Source organism: Ictalurus punctatus, chromosome 3 (genome assembly GCF_001660625.3).
Source record: "Ictalurus punctatus breed USDA103 chromosome 3, Coco_2.0, whole genome shotgun sequence".
NCBI lineage: Eukaryota > Metazoa > Chordata > Actinopteri > Siluriformes > Ictaluridae > Ictalurus > Ictalurus punctatus.
Genome location: NC_030418.2, coordinates 11,519,431 through 11,536,673, shown reverse-complemented (window position 1 = coordinate 11,536,673; position 17,243 = coordinate 11,519,431). Strand labels below are relative to the sequence as shown.

The 17,243-nt window shown below is 39.4% G+C and overlaps 1 protein-coding gene across 4 annotated transcripts in view; it reads right to left on the bottom strand.

Moving 5' to 3' along the window:
- Positions 1-1,618: 1,618 nt before the first annotated feature.
- Positions 1,619-17,243, bottom strand: part of tjap1 (tight junction associated protein 1 (peripheral)) — an 84,150-nt gene continuing 68,525 nt past the window's right edge. For all 4 annotated transcript variants that reach the window (XM_053679592.1, XM_053679590.1, XM_053679589.1 and 1 more), the window contains 3 exons: positions 10,882-10,989; positions 8,537-8,620; positions 1,619-3,902 (listed from right to left, as the gene is read on the bottom strand). In XM_053679592.1, coding sequence (XP_053535567.1) covers positions 2,466-3,902; positions 8,537-8,620; positions 10,882-10,989 — 1,629 coding nt within the window. In that variant the 3' untranslated portion in view covers positions 1,619-2,465. The remainder of the gene's footprint in view (positions 3,903-8,536; positions 8,621-10,881; positions 10,990-17,243) is intronic.

Below are 17,243 nucleotides of genomic sequence, written 5' to 3'. Positions count from 1 at the left end.
ATTACTACTCCAATACAGTCCAAGTTACAGTTACTTTTGGTCCTTTAAAAAGGGGGGCATCCACATATTAAAATTTCTACACCATTCACCCGATTTGAATGTAAATACACCCAAATTAAATATGAAAGTCTGCACTTTGACCTCATATTCAGTATTTAATGTCAACAATTATATACTGTGGTTGACAGTTAAAATAAAAAACTTTGTCATTGTCCAAATATTTATTTATCAGACTGTATATGAGAACTACATAGGGCATAAAATGATGACATTGTATAACCTATGTAGTGCACTATAATTTCAACAGAAAAGGTCTCAGCCACAGAAAAGTTCTCACTCCAAAACAAACAAATTTAACCTTTTAAATTTACATCTTCTTGAGAACTGGGAAAAAACATTAGTTAACTAACATTAAATAAATGCTAATTTAAAGATAGCTAACTCAAACACATTCATATACTTTATTTCACTTTCATGAACTACCAAAGAGTGTCAGTTAATACACAAACGTCAAATCATTCTAGATTGATGAGTCGATAGCAGTTTTTATTATGCAAAAAAAAGAAAAAAGAAAAGAGAGATGGCTCTTGTGCGGATTTTTACATTCCGGCATACTCAAATATTTAAATGCGGAATTACTTTTATCAAATTAATACTAATACCCGAATATTATTTTCGGACACACAAGTTGTCAATGTTTAATATTTATGTAAAGTTTCAAAGCGAATATCATCTTAAGCATATGCAGAAAATAAGATGTAGCACCAATTACATGCATCTTTTCAGAGCCCTTATCCCACATCAAGTGACAAGGTGTTATTTTATCACTTGGTGTTAGTTGACTAAAATGAAACCTGGGCTTCTTGGACATTCAAATGTAGATTTCTTTGGGCATGCCTTTGATGACAAAAATATCCTGAAAACTGTAATGGTGTGTAAACAGTGAAAATATTCTGACAGCTATTGTATTGTGTAAAATACATTGAGTTCACTGCTGGCAACAGCTATGAAAAACACATTACTTCCTATGTGATTGGACACCAATAAATAATAATCTTGTTCTCACTGGACTGAATGCCAGTTTGTGATGTTTTTCTTGCCTGTAGCAACTCCTGGAGAGACTAATGAAATAAGATGAAAGCTGAATAAAACCACACATTCTTCAGAGGGGAAAGATAGATAACCAAAGCTCAGATTTAGGTCTACATTTTCTGTTTAAAAAAAAAATAATATATATATATATATATATATATATATATATATATATATATATATATATATATATATATATATATATATATTTTTTTTTTTAAAACAACAACAAAAAAAAAAAACCCAAACAAAATAAGATTAATGCTAAACCCAGCTAAATAATCATAGTGGCATTCCTTTTAGCTATGGGGTTTTTGTCCACGTCATCTAAAAAAATACGCAGTAGTTATACAAGACATCCAATTCTAATTCCACAAATTCTCATTGTGAAGTGGGAGTTAACAAGAAATCCTTTTATGGACCATAACCACATGCCAAGAACTAAAACATCATGGAAAATCTAATGGATATAATTTATATTAAATCAGAATATTTGTTGAGATCTAAATAAAATATTAGTGTAAAAAAAAAAAAAAAAAAAAAAAAAAAAAAACCCTCAAAAATTTGGATCATAAATTTCTATGGCAGCTCGATGAAAAGATGTTTGCCATAGATGTGCGGTGGAATGGAATTCTTAATTCTGACATGAACTGAAAGTAGACATAAGGACCAATACTTTTTAAAGGGTTAGGGGAAAACATTAGTCATTACAAAGGGTTAGGCACTGAAAGATTAAAATCCACTGGATCCCATGAAACCTGCATAATCCAAACCATACAACAGTATCTGGATCTCAGTCTAGAGCACCATCCCATTCTTTAATCTTTAGAGATACTCACTAAAGATTACACACACAGCTTTCACTTTGAAACCCTTCAATAAAAAAGGGGTCTTTGCTTCCATTTCAGTGGTATTCTAGTACCTTACAGCAACAGGTTACAGTGCTATTTCATCTGGCTGTCCCCCATTACAATACATTGGCCAAATACAGAGGTGTCTTTATATGGCTATATCCTGTATTCTTCTCAAAATTTACACCACAGCTTTAAGATGTCCTGAAGATGTTGGAGCATGGAAAAAAATTACTTCTTACATACTCTCACATTCGTAAAGGATGATTGAAGTACATCAGACTTCTTAAAAGGTATGATGACCACCTTAATCTGTACTATAAATATCACAACCAAGTGAACCTCTGGCTTCTGCGAAGTGGCTCAAGTGTTACAGTAATAACCTATAAAAAAGCAGCCTTGGGTATTAACTGATCAATCACCAATGTGATTCCTGCTTCCCTTTGTGGCCTGGTAAGACTTGTGATGTAACAAGCAGAAGAGCACTGTAGGTGAATTAGGAGCAAGGGGCTAGCCACTTTCTCAGTCCAGCAGGTTTCCATGCTCTTGAGCCCTGGTAAGACTGTCCTTCCTGTGCAGGTGATGGACCCCCATCCTTTTGGGGCTCTTCTGAGGGCGGGTGGAGCCACTCTGGTGGTGGTGAGATGGAGGTTTTTCTGTGTAATCCTCCAAGCCGGCGAGGACCCTGGGGCTGACGATGGGAAAGTCCTGTGGAAGGATGTCTCGTTCTTCGGCTGGGCTGCCTACAGAACCACCATCTTCAGCAAACTCCTGCTGCTTGGCAGAGGCTGGGCTGGACTCCACCATGACCATCGTGTCGGCACTAGCACCATCATCATTGTCAAGAGCCATCAGCAATTGCTCACTCTCCTCTTGCGAAAAGGTAGCACCATACTCACCCCTTTTGGTGCGCAGGTCTGCAATGCTGCTTGTATCAGTATCCAGGCTGGACTCTCTGCTGGCCGTCCAACTTTGAGTAGAGGAGCCCTCTTCTCCATCAGAGTAGGCTCCACGCAAGATCCCTCGGTCTGAAGCTCCTCTACCTGACTTGCTGCTGCGACTCCTCTGGAGTTCCTTTACTGTTTCACTGCTGAAGGAGGTGCGGTTAACCAGGGTGCCTTCTGAGGATGGTGCGATCTTCTCCACAAACATTCGCTGCCAGTTGGTGAGCAAGTCTTCCTCAGAGCTACCTGAGCTGGCAAAGGCACTCGGAGGCTGTGGTGGGCTGCTGAAGGGACTTGACTGGCTAGACAAAGGGTCAGTGAAATCACTCTGCTGAGGGTGCGATGCATGCCCTCCACCTGAAGATGAGGAGGTCCCAGAACGCCAACCTCCATCAGACACTGCAGGGCTGTTGGGGACAGTACGTTGCCGTTCTCCAACCTCCTCTTCATTTTGTACCAGGCTGAGGGATATAGCCTGGCGTGTGGCATATGTGCAATTAGGCAGTGGGCTGTTCTTAGGGATCTTTACCTTATCATCAGAGGAGAACTCAATCACTTTGCGACCAGGGTAGAGTGGATGTGGAGGAGGAGGTGTAGGGTAGGGGTTCAGCTTCTCAAAGGAGGGTGCTGCTCCACTGTCAGCAGACTGGCCATCTGGACTACGGAACATACCATTAAGATGCGACTGATCAGAACCAGTACAGGTGCTAAGCCTAGTCTGTCCAGGACCACCATTCTCTCGGCCAGCACTCTCGTTTTGGGATCCAGTCATATCCACATGGACAAACACATCCTCAGCCACTGGCCGGCCACTGCTGCTGGACTGAGCAGAGTTGAGAACAAGTGGTTCAGGTTTCTCAAGTACCCGGGCAATGACAGAGGTGGGCACCACATCAGCTTGTGTCAGGCTCAGTGTGTCTGGGTCCTGGCCATGGGCTCCTTGAGGGCTCTGGGTCTTGTCAGGCAGACTGCTCTTCATGTGCTTATTCACCATCTCCTGCAGTTCATATGGTAACTAGAAAGCAAGTCAGCAAAAGACAAATACAGATTTCACAAACAAGATCATTGCCCTTAGACAATAAACACATACAGATTGAAAAATGATAGTGTGTAAAATAACGTTAAACATAGACTGTCATTATGTCCATAAACAAGCACACATTAACTTCCCCCCAATAAGCTGTTACTGACATCTTACAATGAGAAGAAAGTAATCTGGCATCCAAAATTTATTGTAACTGGAATGTATTTTGATGGAGATTGTAGTGTCCTGGTTTCAGTAATCATTATTCAATATTTCATAAGCTTCTGTATGTCTGTACTTATCATCTACAGTTTAAGCTCAACACAACCTTTACAAGTTTATCCACAACAAGATCTGAGTGTTATCAATCATCATTTTACATGATCTTAAGATGAGTTATGTAGTCAGGAAATTCTCTATACCTGTTCCCTGAAATCTGAATGAGCTGATAAAGTAGATGCATCTACCATTCATCCTTGTGAAGACAATTTCATAAGGACGCAATTCCAAGGGTTCCTTATATTCAAAAACACCCAGTGTCTCCAACATATAATAGACGGCTAGTGAAACTAGAGTGTAACTAAAAAGAAGCAAAAAAACAACAAAAAAAAAAGGGGGGAGGGGGTTAGGCAACTAGGACATGAATGTTACACTGCTGCCTTGGATTGGATGAGGCCAACTGGGGCTTATTGATTCATGGGAGACAGGCAAGGAAAAATCTCTGATCATACAGTTTAGCTCAGCTAGTGGCCCACAAAACACCACAACTGCTCTGGATGCGAGGGCAGACAAGATCAGTGTATTCCAGGCAGCACTTCCAAACATGACTCCTGAATGGTCTTCTGGATCACCATTTGCATGGTATCCTCTACTTTCCAAAAAAGGTAGATTTTACAAGTACATGAACAAAAATCTATAACAATATGCAAAAGATGCACCATGACTTAAGCCCCCATGAAAAACTTATTCAAATTATATCATGCTACAATTGTATTCAGTGGTGTGAAATTGGCTGACTGCTGCATGCACTCACTGATGTTGTTCTGTGTTGCCCATGAATGCAAAAGGGCAACCTGCAACCCTCCCTTCTGTGCAAACAAACAGAAGAGTGATTAATGTCCTAAAACCCACACACACACACCTCAGAGACCCATGATTATGTGCATTCCATTTTTCTTGGCATTTTTCTGCCACGGTCAGTGGCACAGTGTTTCCTGTGCACATTCCCAATGATGGCTGTTTGGAAAAGGCTTCCCAGCAGCCACTGCTTACAATGGCCATCCTTTATGGCATGCCAATTGCATCATCCAAGTATAATCATTATCATTATAAAACCTCCCAAGGAAACAAACACAACCCACAATAGTGGCAGAACATTCGTCTGTTTTTCTAGTGGTCTTCAAGGATACAAAGATTCTGTACCTCACACTCTTACTTAATAAAATACCCTCAGTTCATACTTTTATGCTAATATTTTCCACATATTAATATGAGCTAAAGAAAATGTATTTTATTACTCACATTGTATGAGATCCCACTGGAGGTACATCACTGCTATGGGAAAAAGGGTTTAACCGCATATGTCTTTTCTTATTTTGGGCTTCAAAAGGGTGCTAATGAGTACCATCTATGCACCCTTATAAGATGTCTGCATCAAAGCAGATTCAGCCAAACCCCCCTGTGACTGTTAGTAAGAACCACAGAGATGTAATAAAATATGTAATAAAAACATGATCTTAAGACGGATCTCTTATTCTGATAATTTCTGGCTTTAAACAGAAAAAGGCAATGTAACTCAAATACCCACTCTTTACAACCATAGTGAGCAGAAAAGCATCTCAGAGCACATTAGAACCTTGAGGCAGGTCAGCTACAAAAGCAAAAGACCATATCAGGTTCCACTCCTGTCAGGCAAGAACATTAATCTGAGGCTACAGAAGGCACAGGCTCACCGAAGCAGTTCTGAATTCTAATTAGGGGCCAAGCACCAAAGGTGTTATTCTATGTTTTCTTTTTATTATTATTCTGCCTCTTCTTCTGGCTAGGGTGTCTAAGGTGGCAGCCCATAGAACTGTCTGGTAAAAAGTTGGGAAGTTTGGCACACTGATTGGGGAGGGTCTAAGGACCATTCTGACCAAATTTGGGCTGTACTGCGAATGCTCTATTGCCACCATCGAGTCAAATTTGGACATAATTTGGAAGTACATTCATGGTCATAACTTTTGAACAGTGTGTACAAAATTTAAAAGCAATCACTGGTATCCCTGGATTCCCTATGTGAAGATGAGTTCAACGCTTCCTGTAACGTCAATTTCCACCATAATTAGGTTTTCTGCCATATTGTATTTTTTTTGCTACACATTTTGTCCAATCATCACCAAATTGGCACACATCATCTTCAGAGTTAGCCTTACAAAAGTTATCAAAATGATTTTTAATTTTAATAATAATAAACGGTTTGCCTGTAATGGGCCAACAAATCTGACAGTGAAGCTGTAGTGAGGCTGTATCTCAGCAACGACTTTGCACACTGACAAAACTTGGTAGGCAGCTTCACTACTGTGGCCTGAGGGTATGGTACAAATTTCGTGACCGTTACAGTAACATCCCATAAATGCATACATCCACTTTAGATTTTTGCTACTCCTCCAAATTTTGTCCAATCTTTACCAAATCTTGAGGCCTGTCTAAACAAACAAGTTATCAAAGGAACTCTGATATTCAAAACCATTCTCCCATAACAGACTGGCAAATGTGTGAAACTAAAAATCATTAGTCAATCCCTTTGCCTATATTCATGGCTCTGTTTTCTTGTGCTTGCTTATGTGAATGTGCGGCTCACCAAGTCTGGCTGCTTGGCCCCCAAAAATGCTGCTTGCAGCTTTAATTTATTATTATATTTGTTAAAGTTTTCATTTATTGTTCATTTTAATTTGCCACTAAGCAGCATAGGGATAAAATTGGTGAAACAAACATAGTATGATCAATTATTTAATTTAGATAATTACTTATCTACTTATTACTTAATTACTTATTACCTTCTTAATGTCTATAGCATACATGTCTATATGCAGTGAGCTGATTTCACCATTATAAATCATTTGAATTTATCAACATAAAATTGTTCAATTTCTGTCATGGTGAAGGGAAATTGTAATGGTACAGCATGCAAATACATTTTAGGCAATTGTGTGCTTTCAATTTCATGGCAACAGTTTGGGGAAGAACCACATATGGGGTGATTGTCAAGTGTCCACAAACTATTAGCCATATAGTGTATTTTCTGCTCAGACCTTGGGCAAACAATTTATGTTTGAATGAGTAATGAGTATGAAACTGTCTGCTATTATTGCTGAAAGCACATTGCTGAAAATAATCAGCATTGGGGAATTTGATGAAATATTGAGGACTGTCCCAAATTCTCGCTTTTACACTCTCAAGCCCGCAATCACTCATACACCATAATGTACTCCAAAAGTATGGGGTTGATGGAGAACCTCAGGGCTTATGCTAGCACTGCTAGCCAACTAACACATATGACCACGAAAAGAACAGTTAATAAATAATAGGTGCTAAAATGTCTCAACATCCACATTTTTATGAAGGAAGGCTAGCAGTAATAGGTCAACAGAGAAATGAACCCATAGGATTCATCTTTTTGCTCAATTAATAAACAAACAAAAGTGGAGGGGGGGGGGGTGTTCAGCTTAATGGAAAGCACAAAGAGGGAATTTCATTCCTCTATCTTCTTCAACAATGAGTTCTAAGTATCAAGTTTGCAAGGTATTAACAAAGCTTTTGTACACCTGCTCATTCTGGATAAGTGATGCATATATTTTGTGAATCGGGTCCAATCAGGATAGCCATAATGCAAGTCTTTAATTTTGTAGGGGGCACAGCTGTGACTATCAGTGAGCCAATTTCTATTTCCAGTTTTGTGAGTTTTAGACACTGTGAGGCTGGCAAAATATACAGAGAGAAGAAAAAAAAAAAAGAGAGGAAGTGTAAAACTAAATATCATGTTGGAGATTTGCACTCTACAAATTCCATGAAGAAATGTGGGCAGGTGAATTGTATGCCACTTCATGTAAGCTGTTGTTTGTAATTATCAGATGTTATTTATCAGTTTAATTTTAAAATCTACTAACTTTAGGCTGGTAGAGGATGGTTTGTACCAATTAGTGCTTGTGTATCAGTGATGGACATCCCAGAGATAAGCAAACAGGCCAAGTGGACTTATGCACCTAATGCATGTAGGACTTGACACCATGCTAACACATTTGGCCTCTGCTGGTCAGCCTGTGGCAAGAGTATACTATATTATACTAACAATCGCATATCCTAAGCTGAGGACTGGTATAAAGCACTGTCCTCTGCAGAGACTGGGTTTTCAAACCTTTCCCTTTTAGCTCCTTTTTTTGCCTACTGCTCTATACAATAAAAACACAGCCATCTCCATTTTGACCAAAAAAAAAAAAGAAAAGAAAAAATAGTTCCACATGGTCCCACTTTCCTTTCATTGTGCGTCACTATGGACCTGTAAACTCCAACAATGGCATCCAAAAGCCTGGGAAAGTGCATGCTGAAAGCACGTTCATAGATGGATATGCACACCCAAAACTCACGTCTGCAAACTTGTGGTTCCTGAAATGAGACTTGTTGCACTTCAACAGCTGCACAGCCAAATTGCAGTCCTGCCGATAGCGTTCCTGAAAGAGAAAGAAATTAAATAAGAGAAATTTTAAAAAGAGAGCGAAAAAAAATATATATACCAGTGCCACAGATTGCAGCATTTTCACACAGAGACCATTCCGAAAAAAGAGGATTGATCTGCAGCTGATCTGCCCGTGAAGATAAAACATCATGATTGAGCACTGTGAACAGACAGATAACTGGTTCTTAAAATCCCATAATTACCTTCCCACAGCCCTGCTCTGTGTGTGTGTGTGTGTGTGTGTGTGTGTGTGTGTGTGTGTGTGTGTGTGTGTATATATATATATATATATACACACATACATACATACATACACACACACACAGTATCTCACAATAGTGAGTACACCCCTCGCATTTTTGTAAATATTTCATTATATCTTTTCATGTGACAACACTGAAGAAATGACACTTTGCTTCTTTAGCAAGGCGGTGGTCGTTATCATGATGGAATACTGCCCTGAGGCTCAGTCTCCGAAGGGAGGGGAACATGCTCTGCTTCAGTATGTCACAATACATGTTGGCATTCATGGTTCCCTCAATCAACTGTAGCTGCCCAGTGCCAGCAGCACTCATGCAGTCCCAGACCATGACACTCCCACCACCATGCTTGACTGTAGGCAAGACACACTTGTCTTTGTACGCCTCACCTGGTTGCCGCCAAACATGCTTGAGACCATCTGAACTAAATAAGTTTATCTTGGTCTCATCAGACCACAGGACACGGTTCCAGTAATCCATGTCCTTAGTCTGCTTGTCTTCAGCAAACTGTTTGCGGGCTTTCTTGTGCATCATCTTTAGAGGAGGCTTCCTTCTGGGACGACAGCCATGCAGACCAATTTGATGCAGTGTGCGGCATATGGTCTGAGCACTGACAGGATGACCCCCCACCCCTTCAACCTCTGCAGCAATCCTCAGAGAGTTCTTTGCAATGATGTGCCATGTTGAACTTCCAGTGACCAGTATGAGGGCGTGTGAGAGCGATGACACCAAATTTAACACACCTGCTCCCCATTCACACCTGAGACCTTGTAACACTAACAAGTCACATGACACAGGGGAGGGAAAATGTCTAATTGGGCCCAATTTGGACATTTTCACTTAGGGGTGTACTCACTTTTGTTGCCAGCGGTTTAGACATTAATGGCTGTGTGTTGTTATTTTGAGGGGACAGCAAATTTACAGTGTTATACAAGCTGTACACTCACTACTTTACATTGTAGCAAAGGGACATTTCTTCAGTGTTGTCACATGAAAAGATATAATCAAATATTTACAAAAATGTGAGGGGTGTACTCACTTTTGTGAGATACTGTGTGTGTGTGTGTGTGTGTTATATATATGTGTGTGTATATATATATATATATATATATATATATATATATATATATATATATATATATATATATATATATATATATATATATATGTGTGTGTATATATATATATATATATATATATATATATATATATATATATATATATATATAAAAAACACACACACACACACACACACACACACACATACACACACACACACACACACACACACACACACACACACACAACCAACATGAGGCCCCTCATTTAAGAAGTGGCTTTCCATTGAAAATCGGGATTTTAGTACACCTAATCTGTATATCTGCCAATCCTGGGTACCCTATCCAAAGTGCAATAACCTAGCATTAGCATAGATAATGAGTTTGTCAAGCTGTATCTAAATCTAATGGAAAAGAAGAGCATGTCTTAATGTGAGATTGCTGTTTCTATCTGTAGAACTCTATCAGGCCAAAGTCTTGTCCAAGACTGCACACAGACCTGACAGTGCACTTCTATGAAAGCTTAGCACTGAACCTCTTGATGTAGCTTTCAATTTTCAGCTCCAGTGGTTACCAATTGTAGTTCTACAATACCTGACAACTCTGGTCCACTGTGACGCACGCACACACACACGCGTGCGTGCAGACAGACACACACAGACAGACACACACAGACAGACACACACACACAGACACACACACACAGACACACACACACAGACACACACACACAGACACACACACACAGACACACACACACAGACACACACACACAGACACACACACACACACAGACACACACACACAGACAGACACACACACACAGACACACACACACAGACAGACACACACACACAGACACACACACACAGACAGACACACACACACAGACAGACACACACACACAGACACACACACACAGACACACACACACATACATTCAGTTCCTCCAGCTTGTCAATAGTGTTCTTAGCATCCACAAGCTTGTTGGTGAGCTCCACTATCTCTTGATCCATGGTCTTCTTGTCTCTTTCCACTTTCCGGAGCTACAAAACACAGAGTGAGCACAAATTACAAACAGCTCTCTAAGCAATTCTGAATGGATGAGGCAAACCCTGAGCTAGTGTTTTAAGTAAGAGCATCCAGTCATTTCCTTATCGATTCACAAAAAAGCTTTAAGCTGCTCATCTTCAAAACTCTGCTGACAGCGTCAGCATAAAACAAAGAAGAAACAAGAAAACAAAATTTTTAATTCTTAACAACTTAAGGGGGGGGGGGGGGGGGATATAGAGAGATTACAAAATAAAAAAAGGGGGGAAAAAAACAGCCAGCCATTCAACTTAAGTGCAAGTTTGGCAATCAGACTCCGTAGCTCTGAAGGAATCTGTAACAAAGTAGTGTAATATACACTCACTGAGCACTTTGTAAGAAACACTGCACTAATACTGGGTAGGGCCTCCCCTTTGCTCTTCTTGCGATTCTTCGTGGCATGGATTCCACAAGATGTTGGAAACTCCTTTGAGAATCTACTCCATGTTGACATGATTGCATTACATAATTCATGCAGATTTTTCAGGTGCGCTTACATGTTGTAAATCTCTCGTTCTAGCGCATCCCAAAAGTGTTCTATTGGACTTTTGCTTTTGTGACATGGTGCATTATCGTGCTGGAAGTAGGCATTAGAAGACGGGTAAATTGTGGCCATGAAAGGATGCACACAGTCAGCAACAATACTCAAATAAGCTGTGGCATTCAAGAGATGATTGACTGGTATTAACGGGCCCAAAGGTTGCCAAGAAAACATTCCCCACACCATTACACTACCTCAACCAGCCTGGACAGTTGACACATCTGTGTCCATCGGTGTGCCCTAGCTGAAATCAAAATTTATCAGACCAGGTTACGTTTTTCCAGTCTTCAACTGTCCAGTTTTGGTGAGCTTGGTACCCTCTGTAGTCTCAGCTTTATGGTCTTGGTTGACAGAAATGGAACCCAAATTGGTCTTCTGCTGTTGTAGCCCATCCACCTCACAGTCTGACATGTCATTCAGAGATGCTTTTCTGTCTGCAGAACTGCTGCCCCCCCAATATGATTGTTGATGTGAACATTACCCAAAACTACATGATTGCATGCACTGCTGCCACACGATTATCTAATTAGATAATTGCATGAATGAGTAGGTGTACAGGCGTTCCTAATAGAGTGCTCAGTGAGTGTAGATTATCTCAGAATCTGATCTTAGTTCAACATGTGTCTTGAAAAGCAGTAGACAAAAGCAAAAAAGGGAAAACTTTGTAGAAGTAATTAAGATGAACTACATAGTATAAAGAGCTTGATATTGGAACTAAAGGCAGCTAATTTGGGTTAAGCAGGAAACAGTACACCACATACATTTAAATAAAAATGAGGCTAACTACTATCTCTTAGCTCAACATACCCAATCAAGGAATTGGATGACATTCTATAAGGCCACTTACATGCACAGGCTTTTGTCAAAGCATGCATAAATTAATTCCAATGTTTCAGCATAAATATTCCCCAAACCTCTGGGCTGGAAACCCTGAATATAAATTAGGTGTGCTGTACAGATCCAGCTGCCTGCTATACAGTCCCCTCTGAAACTATTGGAATGGTATTTGCTTCAATTCTTTTGTTTTTGTTATGCACTGAAGCCCTTTGAGTTTGAGATGAAAAGAGGAATATGAGATGATAAATCAGCTTTTATTTCCTGATATTTACATCTAGATGTGTTAAACAACTAAGAACATGGCACATTTGCTGGCAGACCACCCAAATTTGGGGTCAACAAAGGTATTGGAATTAAAGTCTTAAAGTAAATAACATTTTATATTTGGTTGAAAATCCCTTGACTGCAATTGACAGTTTCTTTCAGTTGTTTGTTTTGGGTTGGTTCTCTCTTCAGTCTCCTCTTCAGGAGGTGAAATGCTGCTCAACTGGGTTAAGGTCTGGTGATTGACTTGGCCAGTCTAAAACCTTCCAATTTTTCCACCCTGATGAAGTCCTTTCTTGTGTTGGCAGTGTGTTTTGGGTCATTGTCTTGCTGCATGATAAAGTTCCTCCAAAATAGATTGGACTCATTTCTCTGCAAATTGGCAGAAAGAATGTTTTTGTAGACTTCTGAATTTATTCTGCTGCTTCCATCACGAGTTACATCATCAATAAAGATTAGTGAGCCTGTTCCTGAAGCAGCCATGAAAGCCAACATACTAGCACCACCGTGCTTGACTAATGAGCTTGTACGTTTTGGATCATGAGCAGACCCTTTATTTCTCCACACTATGGCCTTTCCTTCACTGTGGTAGAGGTTAATCTTGGTTCCAAAATTTTTGTGGCTCATCTCTGTATTTCTTTGCAAATTCCAATCTGGTCTTACTGCCAATGAGGGGGTATCTTGTAGTATGGTATATTTCTGGTCTTGAAGTCTTCTTCGAACAGTGGATTGTGATTCCTGCACCCCTGCCCTGTGGAGGTTGTTGGTGATGTCACTGTTGTTTTTGGGTTTTTCTTCACAGGTCTCACAATATTTGTCATCAACAGCTGTTGTTTTTTTTGGCCAAACGGTTTGATATCTGTTTGTTAGTACATCAGTGTTTTCTTTCTTTTCAGGACATTCCAAATTTTTGCGTTGGCTATGCCCACTGCTTATGCAATGGCTCCTACTTTCCCTCTATTCTCAGCTATGTCTTGCTTTTCTCCAACAAACAGCTCCCTAGTCTTCAAGTTGGTTTATCCTTTTTAACAACAAATGCAGTTTTAACAGGTGAAAGCCAGGGCTCAAACCAAGAGTAGACATTCAGAGCTTTTAATTGTTTAAAACAGGCAATCTAACAGGGCATGCCTGGGCAACACAAAACACTTGTCAGTCACATGTTCCAATATTTTTGATCACTTGAAAAAACGTGTGGGTTCAATCAAAAGGTACCATGTTCCAAGTTGTTTAACATATCTAGATGTAAATATCAGGAGATGAAAGCTGAAATTATGATCTATCGTCCCATTCATTTTCTGCTCTCAAACCCAAATGTCTTCAGTGTACATCAAAAAAAAATTTAGAATTGGCCTTGCCATTCCAATACTTTCAGAGGGGACTGCATGTGTGCGTGTCCATTTATCTGCCTACAGCATGATAACAGCATTTTGGCTGTATACAAAGCCGATGTCTGCATTATGGGCCCACTGCACGCACTGAGAAAGCTGACGGAGCCAACAGATTTAATTGAATTGAGTGCTTCATAAAACATCACAGAAGTGAAGAGCTAAGCAGGTCTGTGCTGTGCACACAGTAATTTTAAAAAGGGCGTGTGATCAGATGGCTGGATATGATATTCTAAATACAGGCTTCTGAGCCACAGGATATTTCCAGTACTACAGTAAAAACGACAATGTAACGGAAAACAATTCCTGTGATTTAAATCCTGCTACATATTTAATGTGTGTTCAGGACATGGATACACTGCTACCTAAACTTCAACTCAGTCTACTATTAGCTTTAGAGGAGGCTCAAAAGTGCAGAGTGATTGCAAGTGCCAGAAAAGCCTCTGTTACCAATCACTAATGGAGAATTTAGCAATAGTGTAACAGTACCTATAAAGTGGATGAGGTGGAACAATAAACTCAGTGCACAGATAAAGCAGCTGTTCATTACAGTCCACACAAAACTAGTAATAATCGATGTAAACTAAAATACATTCTAAAAAGTGAGGAAAGGGAAGACAAAGGAAGAGATGCTTACTCACAAGACGAGAACTTTACACTGCACAGCTGAAGTTCAGTGGTTGAAATGCTTAAAACACATCAGCAAGCCCAGATTTTGCTGATGGCTCGCGCATTTAACACATCAGGAATGCATTTCTCTTTTGTACCAATGTTACCTTGCAAGATATAGAAGTGATTGCAAATGTTTGACAAACTCGCACATCATACAGCAACTACAACAGGAAGTGCTTATCAACCACTGCACACTTGGACTCTAGAGTGATGCCTCTGACGTCAAAGCGCTGCCATGCAGAGGGAGAACAGAAGGGTGAGACAGTGGAGACTAAAGAATGACAACTACACTAATGCACTTTGAAGGGTGAGAAGATAGAAGAGAATGAGTGATCACGCAACTGCATGAACCCAGGTTTGACTGATGGCAGCCTGATGGTGATGGTTGTGGTGGCAGTGAGTTCCAAGTCATGGCAGCATGAGTAGAGAAGAGGAAATGATGGAAAAAGAGTGAAAGAAATGATGGGCACAAAGCACAGTATGATTGTACACAATTAGTCATTGTTTTCTATAGCTAAAAAAAATTGGTAGCCTGCCATTAAACATTACATTGCAATGCCAGTTGTGCTATTTGTGATTGTTGGCAGGGGGCATAGATAGGAGGGTTAAAGATGTGCAAATATAAACTGCCTGGAAATCAACTGACTGAAAATTTCAACATGTACAGTGGCGTTTGAAATTTTAGCCCATTCCTCAGTACAGAACAGCTTCAACTCTGGGATGTTGGTGGGTTTCCTCACATGAACTGCTTTGCTTCAGGTCCTTCCACAATATTTCTATTGGATTAAGGGTCAGGACTTTGACTTGACCATTCCAAAACATTAACTTTATTTATCTTTAAGCATTCTTTGGAAGAACGACTTGTCTACTAAGGGTCATTGTCTTGCTGAATGACCCACTTTCTCTTCTATGATTCAGATCATGGAAAGATATCCTGACAATTTCCTTTAGAATTCGCTGGTGTACTTCAGAATTCATTGTTCCATCAATTATTGCAAGCTGTCCCAGTCCAGATACAGCAAAACAGTCCCAAACCATGATACTACCACTGGCATGTTTCACAGATGGGATAAGGTTCTTATGCAACTCTTTTTCTGCGTTCCTCAGAAATCTCCTTTGTTCGTGCCTTGATGCACTTTCACAAACATGTGATGTGAGGATCAGACACTGATAGATCCCTGTTCTTTAAATAAAACAGGGCGCTCACCCACACCCGTCATCCCATTGGTTGAAAAGACCTGGCTCTAATTTCATCTTCAAATTAACTGCTAATCCTAGAGGTTCGCAGACTTTCCCCCCACACCCACATTTGTAATATTAATATCATTTTAATAAATTAATTTAATTCTCACTTCTGTAATTGGGTTCTCTTTGTCTACTGAACATCTGATGTTGTTTCAGGTCATATTTATGCATATATATAGAAACTTTCAAGCACCACTGTACAAGAATATATACAAAATGCATTTTTGAGAAAGGCTACATAGCATACTTTTTTTTTTTTGGGGGGGAAGCAGCCTAAAATCATATACTTTAATATTAATACAGGCTTCAACGCGATTATTTTTTCAGACCGGCAAACACTAACAAAGACAGGCACGGAGTCTTGTAATTTGCGTCACTGTAAAACCATTCACACCAAACATGTTTGATTACATTAGCATTTGAATGACACTGAAAGGAGAAAGGCTATGACCAATCAGGTTGGCTTTAAATCCCTTTCCTTTACAGATCATCAGACCTCAAAGACTCTTAAATGTTAAATTCTAATACCTAGAGTTAGTTTTCATGAATAGTTGTAATTTACATGTAAAACAAATCATTCAACAGTTCTAAGGTGCTTATTAAATCAATTACATGTGGCAGTACTCCAGTTTATTCTGTTAATTTCCAAAAACATGATTAAAACAATAATAGCATAAAACATTTTATATTAAACTTAATGTTAAGCTATTTATAATTGCAGCTAGAATACAAAATATGGCTGTATTATTGTATGCCTAACAATATGGGTACTTGAACTTCGCATGACATTACGAAATAAGCAGGACTGTAAAAATAGTGTCTAAATTAATTTTTAATTCATCTTCAATCACTACAGTTAATTAATTAGCAAGATAGCTAGTTGTACTGTTAGCAAACTCACAAACCATAAAGAGTGAAGTAGATTTGTACCATCAGCTTCCAACTTCTAAAAGAGTCCGGTCAATTTGTAAATCTGCCCAATTATTCTTATGTAAAGCACAGACCACAACAAACATGCAAAATAAAATCCTGAATGGTTCATGTTAGGCTCAGAGAAACATGACCTCCACTGTGAAGATGATCAGATGGTTTATTAGGAGCCATTTATTTAAATATGAAGAAACTACCAAAGGGTTCAGAAATATTAATCCTCACAACTGTCTTTATCATCAATTTATTATTGTAAGAGTACACTAAATAATTCAATTGAGGTGCAGCAGCCTGGCTAGGAGGATAAAATGCAAGTGGCACCATATAAGAAATTGTT